The sequence below is a fragment of the Rhopalosiphum padi genome, chromosome 4 (genome assembly GCF_020882245.1).
Source record: "Rhopalosiphum padi isolate XX-2018 chromosome 4, ASM2088224v1, whole genome shotgun sequence".
Classification (NCBI taxonomy): Eukaryota; Metazoa; Arthropoda; class Insecta; order Hemiptera; family Aphididae; genus Rhopalosiphum; species Rhopalosiphum padi.
In genome coordinates this window covers 18,536,305-18,550,508 of record NC_083600.1, presented here as the reverse complement: position 1 = coordinate 18,550,508, position 14,204 = coordinate 18,536,305, and the positions used below count along the sequence as shown (strand labels likewise).

At 27.6% G+C, this 14,204-nt stretch overlaps 2 protein-coding genes across 2 annotated transcripts in view; one reads left to right on the top strand and one right to left on the bottom strand.

Moving 5' to 3' along the window:
• LOC132929785 (uncharacterized) overlaps positions 1-4,674 on the top strand; it is a 30,206-nt gene extending 25,532 nt beyond the window's left edge. The window contains exons 4-8 of the mRNA XM_060995346.1: positions 480-592; positions 693-802; positions 1,639-1,717; positions 2,463-2,987; positions 3,800-4,674. Of these exons, the coding sequence (XP_060851329.1) occupies positions 480-592; positions 693-802; positions 1,639-1,717; positions 2,463-2,987; positions 3,800-3,995 (1,023 nt within the window). The 3' untranslated portion in view covers positions 3,996-4,674. The remainder of the gene's footprint in view (positions 1-479; positions 593-692; positions 803-1,638; positions 1,718-2,462; positions 2,988-3,799) is intronic.
• A 1,452-nt stretch (positions 4,675-6,126) lies between these two features.
• Positions 6,127-14,099, bottom strand: LOC132929823 (trafficking protein particle complex subunit 11). Its single transcript, XM_060995411.1, has 21 exons — positions 13,702-14,099; positions 13,417-13,580; positions 13,020-13,199; positions 12,790-12,963; positions 12,493-12,723; positions 12,297-12,438; positions 11,894-12,067; positions 11,731-11,809; positions 11,610-11,664; positions 11,338-11,536; positions 11,066-11,262; positions 10,810-10,990; positions 10,056-10,168; positions 9,497-9,729; positions 9,293-9,435; positions 8,408-8,632; positions 8,192-8,343; positions 7,988-8,069; positions 7,780-7,923; positions 7,536-7,715; positions 6,127-6,521 (listed from the first exon to the last, which is right to left on the bottom strand). Exons 1-21 carry the CDS (start codon positions 13,909-13,911, stop codon positions 6,492-6,494), a joined length of 3,288 nt encoding a protein of 1,095 aa, XP_060851394.1. The 5' UTR covers positions 13,912-14,099; the 3' UTR covers positions 6,127-6,491.
• Positions 14,100-14,204: the final 105 nt, after the last annotated feature.

The window sequence follows — 14,204 nt, the reverse complement described above, 5'->3', positions numbered from 1 at the left end:
AAATCTCGCAGATTTTAAACTCAGATCTTAAACTCCATTAAATGTAAGCTGCACACATTTTTAACACAGTCATTTCAGAGGTTTTGATCAAATATAGAATATATTGATCACAAGCTTGAAGTTTATTTTTCAAATATAAACGTATACAATACAATTTAGGTATACATTCTCCTTAACAAATAATAATACAGATATACTGAATAATATAATAATATTTTGATACTTGATACTTGGCAATTAAAATTTTACTACAAATATAATAATAATTTGTTTTATCCAACTCATAAGTCGTTACCCAATATTAAAATACCCATTGGTAACTACACATAAAAATATATTTATAATATTATGGTATATTTAAATATACTATATTACTATACCAACTGTATGTAATTAAATAGATTATATATAGTTTTTAAAGTACCATTATCATAATATATGTAATATTAAATATTATATTAGTATATTTAATTTAACAGAAAACTGAAGAGAGATCAGTACCGATTGCTATAAGAATACACAGAACTCTAGAACTTGCGGACGATAAGTATTACGTCATCACATGTGGAAAATCAGGATTCAAGAATTCCAAGTAAATAATGTCTATAGACTTGAACTTATCGATAAAATTCTACAAATGTTAAAAAAAAAAAAAAAATTCAACAAGATTAAAACATTAAATTATTTTTCAGAAACGAAACGTCGTTGGTATCATTAAAATTCCTCGAGAATGGCAAAAGAATTCAGGAAGTTGTTTACAGCCATCCTTATACACTAAGGGCTGAGATATCAAGACACGATGGTAAAATAAGAATAATACTTTGATAATATTAAAACATAAAATAACTTAAATTAACGAATGCCTATAGGTAAATTTAAAATTGTTCATGTTATAAGTCTGAGCCTATATACATTTTTGTTTGTATCCATAACTCATAAAGTTATAATATTAGGTATCTACTTATGATAAATCCATATTATCATAAATTTTGACACTTATTATTTATTATAGGTTATAACATGTAATATATATACTTACTAGTTACTTATTAGTTAAAATAATACACTTAACTTTTGCGTTTGCTATACCTATATTAAGGAGGATTTATGAAAACCGATTTATTTATTTATTTATTTATATGCACTGTTTAAATCAACTAAAATATAAATATTTAATTTTACTATAAAGTAACAACTATAAGTATATTTTATTATTTTATGATATATAAATATATAAATATATTTAATTTACACTCATATGATATATGGTATATGGTATATCATATTGATTCCTATATCTACTGTGTTCGACTTTATAACATCGTGTGAAAGTATTTATATAATAAATTACACGCTTCAATAATAATAATTTGAATTCAATATTTAATTTCAATTTGTGGTTTATTAAACAATAAGTAAACATATAATTTATTAATATTTCAAAATTTTGCACGATTCAATGAAGTGGAACAAACATTAAATATAAATATTGTTAAAAAAAAATTAAAAACATATTTGCTCAAGCCAGTAAAACCTAGCTATATATATGTATATTTTCTATTTACTTTTGTAAATAATACACGCAACTATAAAAAAAATTAAACATTAATCATTTTTTCCATGTTTCGAACAAAACAGGCGCCTACGGAATACGCGTTAAGAACTGTTTTGCGTTCAACAAGAGGAACAACAGCGTCAACCTCATCAATGAGCTCGGGTAAGTGAACCCTGACGATACTGCACATAGTTGGTTACAAAAGATCTCCCGCTGTACCGCGTGTAGCACAATTATGTGGTTTTTCTAGTTACAACTTCCAAAGACTCTGAAATTAGTGGTTTAAACCGTGATTGTTTTTTAACTCGCGTATACGTCTGCTCGAGCGTTTCTAAGAAGATGGCGTTCGATGGGATTTTCTTTTATACTTGACTATTATTTTTGTTTTGTCAATAACCGCAATGGTCCGAGATAGTGGTGCAATATTATGTTTCTTCTCAAAACAGACGGTCTCGTACAGCCAACAATTAAATGGTTAATGGCAGATGATGATATCAAACCGGAAATATTTTTCGAGTTCTATAAAACCCATTAGTATATACAATATACTATGTGTATATATAGTGAGCGGCAGCCGATTTTCATTGGACAGTACACGTACATAGAAGTTTATTTGACTATAGTGTACTCGACAATGTGTACCTATACATAAAAAACGTGCTGAGAACGCGTGTCTGAATTTCCCACGTCCCATCATTTTAGAAACTTTGTCGTCCGTTTTCTGTTTTTCCATATTAGGTACCTATCGACGAAATTTAACGGACAGAAAAACATCGATATAATTTTTTATATTTTTCAAACGCTACACACTATATATATATGTATTATAATGTATTATAGTAATTATTATATTATAATACGATAATGATGTATCGGTATTAATATCATTGTACATGTTGGGTTGCAGTTGTCCTTCCAACAAAGTCATCACGCCGTTCAAGTACGATCCAAAGTCGGGGTACGCGGACGCAGCGCTGAATTCTATGTTCCGGTTTCCGGACAGTCCGGAACTGTATTTCCAGTGCGACATCGAGGTGTGTAGGGGCGCGTGCGTGGAACCCGAATGCGACGGCGTGTCCGCGGTGCAATTGCAGCAGCAGCAGCAGATCAAGTACGAGTTTGCCGTTGACTCGCCAGCGGAAAACGGCACGTTGACGGCCAGTACTACGGTTTTCGTGCTCGAGCCCGGCGAGACGGCCCGCAGCCTGACGCTATGCGACGATCCGTCCGACGGCGGCATCCGTCCGCCGTGGCTGCTATACCTGTGCATAGCGTTCGGGCTCATGTTCCTCATCATGCTCGTCATCAACGTGTTCCTGTGCTCGGCGATGACGTGCTCGTGCGCCCGCACCGACATCATCGAGAAAGAGCCCAGCATCATCGAAGACTACGACCCGTACCGAAGCTGGCACGGTTCGCAGTACGGATCTAGGTAAGTAGCGGATGGCCGGCGGTGTGACGTGCGACCGAAAAAAAAAAATCAAATGATATAAAATAATATATTATATTGTTTGATATTATGATAATATACGCGTAATGGCAGCGACCATGATAAAATCATTACACCCCATGCAGGTCTCATTCGCCGTATTCACATGGTGCAGATAATAATGCATTTTCCCCGCACCAGTCATAGAGATCTGCTTTATATCCTTCGTCCTCAGAAATGGTTCCCCTGTTGGGTTTTTTTAACTTTGACTAGGTGCTATTTTATTCGTTGAATGTGCTCACTCTGTAACATATACTTTTACTTCTAACTACGGTGTGATTCGCCAACCATGCTCATCCCTATTTGTGTTTTTAGTGGAATTATTAAATAAAATTAAAGTTAAAGGTCGTCGTCATACATGTTAAAACTATCGAAATTTATTGTACTATTTGTACTATATGAGTATCTTGTGATGATAAGAACTCCTAACTTCGGTTTTTTAAACAAAATCCCCCTTTTTTACTATTAATTAAGAACTTGCGTTACTTTCGCTGAACTTAATCGTTTTTAATTTTTACTTTTGATACGTCCGAGTGTTCAGAAAAATTATACGCTAAACAACTTAATTAAATTCGGTAAAATATAAATATGATGAAAAAAAAATAATACGAAAATAAATACTACCTACGTAGTATTAGTAGGATTTTATTGTGTGAATATTATTAACAAACACTTATTTTTTCAATTTGAATTATGAGACATTGTAATAAATCATTTTAATTTTTGATCATTGATTAATTTTTTTTAATTTTTAGGTACTCATTAAATGGTAAGCCAGGATATGTATCAGGTGGCTCTACGATGAATTCAACTAGATCCATGTCGACAAATAGTGATCATTATGCGATAGTACACTCGCGACCAGGTAGTCGGTATTCAGGCACCGCCAAACACCAGCCACACATGAGAGGACCCCCGTCTAACATGGGATCACATTATTCTGGAAAATAATAAACTTCTAAAATATATTAATATATAATATATAAGTATATATATATTATAATATTATTTAGTAAAAATATCATTTATTTTGAAAAGGTAAATTGATTTTACCTGTTTTTGAAAAAAAGATATATTTATACTATATATACAGTGTACATATAATATGCTAGTACACGCAATATGGAGCAGTTGTACTTAATTATAATGAGAATTATATTTTATAATCTCTCAAAAACTTAGTTGCCATTGTATTTTTCAACCTTCAATAATTATTATAAGTTTATTAATATATGCATATATATATATTATAATTTAACGTGTATAATAATTTTAATTATTAATAGTTACTACATAAGCCTATATTACATGTGTAATAAATTAACTTCCTATTATTGAATTTTAAAATGAGTAATAATGTCTAACTACATAATATACTAGAATATATTAGAAATCAAGTAATTTAAATTTGATTCACTTGTGCGAAAAACCAAGTAATGTCAATTATTGCCATCACATCACTGAATTATTTTTGTTATGGTATTTATATATACATTTAAAATTTTATATGCAATATATTGTGTTACGTATGTTAATTATAACAATATAATTTATAAAAATTAGTTACCTCTGTTGTCTTCAATTTTTTAAACAAATGTGTAAATATATAATAAATACATTCAATAAAATACTTTTGACGTTTTTTTTTTTTTTATGTATTATTGTGTATAGCAGCAGCAGGAGATTACAGCTAGACATATTGCATTCTATTTAAAAACTCAATATTCTATTCTTCAGTCAGATTTGAATATCCTGCAAATCCCCCAAGATTTGCGAATGTCTTATGCATTAAATGCTGTCATTTGTCACAAAAGTAGGTATTTATATAGGTAGGTAGGTATGTGTACGTACCATGTACGACAGTTATCTTACCATTTCCACACAATAGTCAGTAAAATTTATCACTTTACACTATTAATAATGTATTTTGTATTATTTTAATCTTATGAATACAATACAAACTAATAATATAAAGATTTAACTATATTTATATTATTTTATTATTATTTACACCTATAATATTTGAATATTTATTTATCTATTTGTGATGTCTTTACTATCACTTGTAGCCTGTAGATTACAATAATTAAAATATATTACTGCGAAATACGAACTCTGATTTTATTAGTTTTATTTAACTTTCTAGTTTATACAATAACTCTTAATGAGTCTGTCTATTGGGCAAATAACGTAACTGGCAACAGCTATGTCGATATTAGGTAGGTGCCAAATGTCCAAGTGTTACCAATCTAATATAACAATGTCCTACGTAGCAATTGTAACCATTAGGTATCGTTATTTGCGTACATCTATTTATTTAGACTTGGACTAGAAATTAAAAATGTAAAACGAAATGTATGAAAAAAGCTCTTAAAAAACACACTGACAACTGACTTAGCCACACGATTAGTCTCAAAACTGTTAGAGATACATAATATGACCAGTTTTCCAAGTCCCAGTGTCAGTGTAGGTACGTCGACGCGTCGTACGCAGGGACTTGAGGACGTATCGTCTTTATATACGAAAAAATTATCTTGAGTGGAGACGGTGTACCTAACATTTTTTTTGTAAATTTACACTCGAATTATTTTTTTAAATTTCTATCAATAGCAAATTTTGAAGAAACTTTTAAGTTTCAGCAGTCTAAAAATAGTTCAACAATAAATAAAATATTTTGAAAATTATACTATGTACATATGGACAATGATAATATAAGCACTTGGTGAAAATTTCAAGTTTTATAGTTATTAGTTTTTGAATTATAAAAAAATAAAATAAAATAATCGATTTGATGAAACTAGTTTGTGTAAAAATTCCCGTTTTCTGAAATAACTTAAAAATATTGTTAAACAATTCCATTTTCCATTGCACTGATTACTATAATGTAAATTAGTTTACAAATGTTTAATGTTCTATGTATTGATGTTTAATTCATGTATACATGTATACATGTTTTATAATCTTCATTGTAATTTTTTCTAGGAATAATAGAATAGATATTTATCCGTTTTTTACAGTTAATAGAATATTGTCTTAAAGAGATAGGTCTTCATAATGGTTTTATAATAAATATAGACTAGAGTATAATAAAATACAATATAGTTATGCATTAAAATATGGTATTCAATATTAGTTTATAATATAGTACATTTTTAAAAAATATTTATGTAGTTTTAATAACCACATAGACATAATAAACAATAATCATAACTTAAAATAAATAAATAAATAAATAAATAAATATGTATTGAACTTATAAGTAGGTATCACATTTTAATTAATAACATGATAATAACACAAAAATAAATAAAAATTAAACACATTTAAGGTAATAAATATACAATTCAATTGCATGTTTGTTTAAATAAAAAATGTTTATACCGATCATAATAAACGAAAAATTAATAAAAGTAATTTTAAAAAATACCTTTGATTTTATTTCAAAACTTAATTTGTTTGAATTGGCAAGTGTTTGGGCTGAAAATTATAAGCCCACATGTTTGATGTAAGTATGACATATTTGTTTTTTATTGAATAAAATTATTAATTAATTAACACATCTTAACACATTGACTGCAGCTGTGTAATTGCCAACAAAGTATCACAATATAAAAGTATTTTTTATGAACACTGGCAATCGCACCATTTTATTTATATACCATATATATGACCACATAGTTTATTTGTAGGTATGGATATTTTCTGTGGCGTTGAACTAATAATGAATATTTTTTTGATGATAGTATGGATAAGACAATTTTGGATTGAATGATATATTAAGAGTAATAGCCTTTAACAGATTATATTAAATACACTTGAAATTTATCAAATATTACTGTACTGAGTGTTTTTTTCAATCAAACAACACTCATTACACCAAAATCTATTAACACTTTAAAAAAAAAAATTTTAATTGAAATAAAACAATATTTTTTTAGTTTTTTTTTTAATTAGAACATATATTTTAAATTTTATATTCTGTAGCAGAATATTTTTTTGAATATTTTGAAAAATAATAATCAAATTTTAGACTAGTAGCTTATGAGTGAAAAATATTTATAGTTTAGATAAGCGGAGTAGCAGACCAACATTTTGAGGAGTATCCCTATACCTTTCTATTTGCTCACTTAAACTTTAAACACTTATAAAGTTATAACTCATAAAATACTTGTCTAAATATTAATTTGTATAAATCAAAATATACCAAAAAATATTCTATTTCAGAACATGAAATTAAAAATGTATGTTGTCATTTAAAAAAGTATAAATATAATGATAACAAATATTAAAAATTTCTTTTTTATTTCAACTAGAAGTTAATAATAGATTTTGAAATAATCCGTTTTTTTTTGATAAATGAATCACATTGTATAATAATAATAATTCATTTTTTTAATCACTTTAGAATGACATTAAAAATAGAACATGGCTCGTAGGAAAAACATCCGTGTAACTGCAGTCAATTTGTTAAAAAGCATTAACATTACTCACCATAATGTATATTTGTGTTTGTAAAGATCTAACTAGTACATCATTTAAAATGTGTTTGAAATCATTAGGTTCAGAAGTACAGCCAATGTGCATTTTTGGTAATGTTGACACACCAACAACAAGAGGATAGAGATTAAAGTGCAACTTGTATGTGCTTTCAGGCAAAACTGTGACGTTCAACTAAAATTGTACATAATTATGTATAATATTGATATTATATTTTTTTTTTTTTTTATACACATACATCTTTGTTTCCAGCCATCATAAATGCTTCATTCGCTTCCATTGATACATTTAAAGTAAGTAGTGATTCAGAGTTATTATGCAAAAAGTATACAACACTCATTGGTGTATGTAACCATCCATGAGCTGGTAATTTCATATCCACCTAAAAACAAAAGCAATCCATCACTTTCTTCAGTATCAAAACAATATATTTTAAAATAACTGACCAGAAACGTTGATTTTTCAACTATAATTTTAGGTAACTCTATACTTGAATATCCACTCTTACATTCACTTTCCACGTCAGTCCTGAAATATAAAAAAGCAAAAAATTAATATTCAAATAAAAATGAGAATTTTATAGCCTGTAAACAAATTTACAAATTAGTTGAAATACTGATTGATTAGTTATTTATAATATTTATTATTACCTTTTCCAATTTATAGTGAAACATCCTAAAATATTTTCACTAAACTCAGACGGTGTTACACATATTACTTCTGAAGCACATTCATCAGATTCTAAAAGTACTCCATTTAGTACTGATTGGTAACCACCAGCCGAAATATTAACATGTTTAGCCTGAAATATCAAATGAAAATTTTCTAGATTGTACTTAAATAATTTTTTTTCCCATAAGATTTACCAATTGAAAAGATGTATTTTCTATAAGTATTGGCCATGGGGAAAGACACTTTATACTCGGCATCACTATTAATGGTTCACCTACATACACCTTGGATACAGGTTCAAATTTGGAAGACATGTAAGTAACTGATATGTCGAATACAATGTTCACATCTATAATGATTTCAACATCTTTTACACAAGCAATTTTTGTTCTGTTGTTATCTTCTATTGAATAGCTTATCTGAAATAACAGTCATAATAAAATAATAAATACAGAGGAATCTCAATAATTCAAATCAGTTCTAATGGAAAAAAAATTTGAGTTATCGAAAATTCAATATATAGAGGTTTGAGTTATCGAGGTTTACTGTATTAGTAAAATATTGTTGTTTAATTAATTGACAATAGTTTGTATGCATATTGACAGTTGATTCAATTAAAAGTAATTTTAAATTTATTAAACATTCGAATAATTTCTTCTTAGTTAGAATATACAAATTAAATGCAGTAAGGCGATAATGGCACATTCACAACTTATTGTATCACATGTTTCTTACATTAAATTTGTAGGTAATGCAATGTTAGTAACATTTTATATGTTGAATCTTAATATGAAATAGCAAACGTTTTTAATTTCTAGTTAGATAATTATGATAAATAAAACTTAATTATAAACCTTAAGACGAAAAACTCTTTTATAAGTGGGTGGACATCAAATAGTATGTAATATTTCTAAACACTGAACACAATTTATAAGAATTTACTGTTTTTCTAATAATTCAACATTTTTGCAAGTTTTTCTAATTTGAAAATTTTTATAACTACTTTTTTAGTTTTTATTATATTGATTTGTTTTATAAATGGTCTACAAACAATGAAAAAATGAAAAATGTATACTGACCATAAGTTGAAAGTAACGAGTGTCTAAACTTGAAAATCTAACATAGAAAGATTGAGTTTTCTGATCTCCAACAAGCATATTGTTTAATTTAAAATCCACTGGCAATGATAATACATTTTTATCTGGATCTTCACATACTTCAGCTGCAAAATTATTGTATAATGTGAAAAAATAATTCTTGTATTTTTATTATTTTATACTTACTTGAATGTTCAACTTTTTCATTATTGTTGCGATTCAGTGAGAAATTTAAACAGACATCACTAACGGGTCGATCTTCTAAATTTGTCAAACAGACAGACACTTTATACCATTCCAATAACAATGCTGGATTTTTGTGTTTGATTTCCATGCCAAGTCTTGAACTTCTCGGTTTTAAAGTAGTTGATGTAATCTGTTTGATTCGTTCAAATTTATCATCAGAAGCCTTGGACAAACTTAATAATCATAAAAATGGTTAAAATATTTAAAATAGGTAGTAATAATAAATTAATATTAGTGATATTACAAACTGTAAGTTTGCACTCTGAGCTCGGTTCAGTAGGAAAACTTAATTGAAAATTGAAAATATCTGAACAGAATCAAACTAATAAAATCTAAAATTAGTTCTAAATTTAAGTAAAATTTAATTTAATGTTAGGGTCAATATAACATTTTTTATCATCGTATTACTTAAATATTTTTTTTAAAGTTTAATTTCTCCTCAAAAATCAGCATTTGTAACATCACTATTATTATTTATGATAATATAATAGTATAATACCTGAAGTTATTCATTTCTCTTTCAAAACTTTTAGTTTTCTTTATTGAACTATAAAATTTTAAAACTATTGGGAAATCAGGTTCATTTCCCAATTGCAGTTTAATAGAATTAACCTTAAAAAAAAAGTTTTTGATTTCAGGTAAAACTTTTAAATGATAGCAGTTTATATTTAAATAACTTAATGCTTAATATTTCTATAGTTTTATTTATAGCTAAATAAATATATATAGTTTTTCTAAAGTGGAAATAGATAAAAAGAGAAATAATGAATACAATGAAATAATGAATGTATTAAATAGTATTTTGTATAGAAAAGATGGGTAGTGATGTGGGCTTTTTTTTTTCCTAAGACTGAAATTGCTTTCTTGAACAAGCTACATAAACTTATTCTTTTTTTGTCATGTTAGTAATGTCAAAATGTAGTAATAACAATTATGTTTTATTAGGCTTAGGACAACCATGTAGATGATCAGTGTTTGATAGTAATCCATGATGAATGGTTCTAGGTGATTTTGAAAACTGTTTCATAGAAGAACAGCATAGAAGCAATAAAAGTATTTAATATCCAAAAGACGAAAAAAGTTCAAATATACACATTTCAACCAGCATCAAAAATTAAATTTTCGGTGTAGACATGACAACAATTTAACTAAGTTTTAATAATTTTTGAGTTTATTCTACTTGAATTTATATAAATCAAACTTTACAAATAATATAAATGAAGCTGGTTCTAATATTGTGCTATGATACTTACAGTAATTTCTTTTCCAACGTCATTTGGTGAGGGCACAAATTTACAAGTATATGTATGAGTTTTTGATTCTCCATAGACAAGTTTACTACTATCGGTGCAGACCTCAACATCATATGTATTATCAATGCAGGTAACACAAGCTATAAGTTTTGAAAATTGCACCAGTATAGGAAAATCAGCTCTGAAGTAGTATAAAATTGTTTAAATTAAATTACAGTTTTACAAATATTACATTATATTTATGTTGATTAAGTACTTTATAAAGATATCAATTTCAATGCCATCACACGAAACATCTTTCAGAATAACTTTGGTATCGACTGTAGAATTTGTAACTGACATATCAATTTCCAAAACAGATTTTGATTGCATAGAGTCACATTTTTGCCACTCTTCCATGGATATATTTTTCTCATAATCATTAAGTGTTTTTTCGGGTTCTGGAATTTTTCTCTAAAAATATATTTTGTTTAAATATACGTCACTATTTTAAATTAACAAAATTATTTATTGTAATATTATATTTACTTGTATGATTGAACCAATATTGTTTAAAGCTTTTTGTAGATCAAAATTTTTGTAATATTTCAGAGCTTCTAAATTTAATTCTACATAATTCTGAACACTTGCTGTTAAATATGCGCATTTCAGACATTTGTTTACTAATTCATGGGCAATTGCTTCCCAGCCTTCGTCTCGGTAATCCCACAGCATGTGACTCCATAAACTTATTTGTGTAAAATAGTAATTATTTAATATTAATTATTCAGTTATAAGATTAAATTGATAAAAGTACTTACGTAAGAGCTTTGCTGTAATCTTTTGCATTGTAATATTCGTCAGCCATCTGTACAGCTAAAATTAAATGATAAAAAAACATTTAATTGAAAATAACTTAACATGTATTAGTAAGAAAAATACCCAACAAATTTCTCATTCTAGGACACTTGTAATGTTTGAATTGTTTCATTGCGTTTCCTAAAAAGTTGATGATTGCTTTCTAAAAAATAATAATTTATAACTCTAAAATATATGTTAAAGATAAATGGTAATTTATTATTTAGTTGTTTTAAAAAATACATACTGAATGATCAACTTTTGTGTTTTCATAAAATTTTAAAGCTTGGACACCATCTACTTCTATAGTATCAAAATCTAAGTTGTTGAGAGTTTTCATTAATCGCCATGGCCTTTGACCATAAAATTCTATATTATTCCATTGGCTTAATGGATCACTAGATGGGTAGAAATTTGCATCCTAGTTAACACAATAACTATTTTATTTAATTTTTTTTATATTTAGTATTGTGTACAATTTATAAAATGTTTATTTCTAAATAAATAATAATATGTTAAATAATTTATTAAAATATAACTTTTGATAACTTAATATTATTAGAAATAAGTTTATCAATAGTAGTGATTATGAATTATTGATTAATAATTATAAACAATGCTAATGACAAATAATATGTTTGTTATAATACCTGACAAATATCATAGGCACTAGTTTTTCTCTTTTTTGCATAGTCTGCAGCTTCTTTAAAGAAAAATCCTGGATTTAATGCTTGAGTAGCAGTGAAACTTTCAGCTGTTGTTTCATCAAATAATGATGCAAACATTGAAAATCTATATAAAAAATTTTTTTTTAATCTTGATTGGACACTGTATGTGAAAACTTACTGTTTCGACAACCAAGAATAGTGTTCAAACATCAATTCTGGAGGTCCTATCATCGATTTAAATACATTTACATGAGAATTAAACTGAGTCAATGCATCTCGAGCTCTCTTCATTGCAAACAACAATCTGCTTATTTTGTATATAATGTAAGCAGCAACAACTTTCACTTCATAGATGTTTGTATCAAAAGTACGTATTTCTAATAAAGACATATAACACTGATGATAGTGCCTAAATTCAAACATTTGACAAGACAAGTTAAAATATTAGTAATTTAAAACATAATAGCACACTAACTTATGAGCATTATGATGGTCTTGTCTAAGTTCATTATAAAATCCAATTTTGAATGAATAACGAACAATTAAATATTGATGACTGGTTTTGCTTAAATTTTCTAATTTTGACTTAACTGATCTGATTTGTTGTTGATAATAATTCTGTGCCAGGTCGTAGAATGCATTTTCCAACCTAAGTTTTATAATTAATAAATAATTATTTATTCAAGTGTATTAAAGTAATGTTACCTTATAGCATAGCCATGGATATTGTCTACTACTGGAAGTATAAATAAAGCTTTTGGATTCAAAGTACAAGCTTCACACAGTGATGCAGCTCTCTCAGTAGTAATAGTGTCATCAACTGCAGGCATTAGTTTTTGTATCAATACTACAACTATTCTTGATTTTCTTCCTTCCAGAGACAACCTATGAATTTCATGTAATAAATATATAACAAGGGTAGTTAATAGGAAAATAACAGCATCTTAAAATGGTTGACAAATTTTATTTGGGTAAATTGATTTTACTTGGTTGATAACTTGTAAATTATTATATGAAAAACATAAACATCACTACAAGTTCACAGAAAATCATAAATTATCGATCACAAAACTAAAAGTCTAATGATATAATACTAAACAACCTAATTGATTGCACTCTGGATGAACACTCGCTGATTTTTTCATTCCATGATTCGTCATCCCAATCACAGTCGTAAAAAATTACTACAACGGCAGGATCATAACGGATATGTTTTTCCAACCAATTTCTTTTGAGTATACCTTTTGGAATATAAGGCATCACCCGCTAAAAAACATAAATTGTGTGGTAAGTTTTGGAGAAGTTGAAGTAACATATAATGGTTAGGTTAGATTGGTTTGATTTAGATGAGGCCAAAGCAATGATTTAATAATAATACATAATATACCTTTTCGCTCAGATTAGGAAACTTGTACTCAGACGTGAGGTGGAAAAAATTTAAAACAGCTCGACTTTCACGGCCTACGGGACTGTGAAAAGCATCCCAAATTGTCCTATGGATGGCATTGTTCACTGTATCTAGGCCGGCGATGGCGATCAGCGGGCTGGGCGAACAGCACAGTTCGGCTGGAAAGTCGAACTCTCTGTAATCGACCATGTTGTGTCAATCGTTCGGAATGTACAATGAAATAAAACAAACTGGCCAAGAAATTGAATTAAAAATCGTTTGGAATTTTAGATCACGAATAATTTACACTACAATAGTCAATAATACTTATTACTTAGTATTATACTTAACACTTAATAGTAAGTAACAAGGTACATATAATTTAAACATAGTATCATAATCATACTAATACTATCATATTATCATAATACATTATCGTCTACGGAATATAAATGATACGCCTTATCAGTTATCTCGAATATTTACAATTTATCAGCTGATTA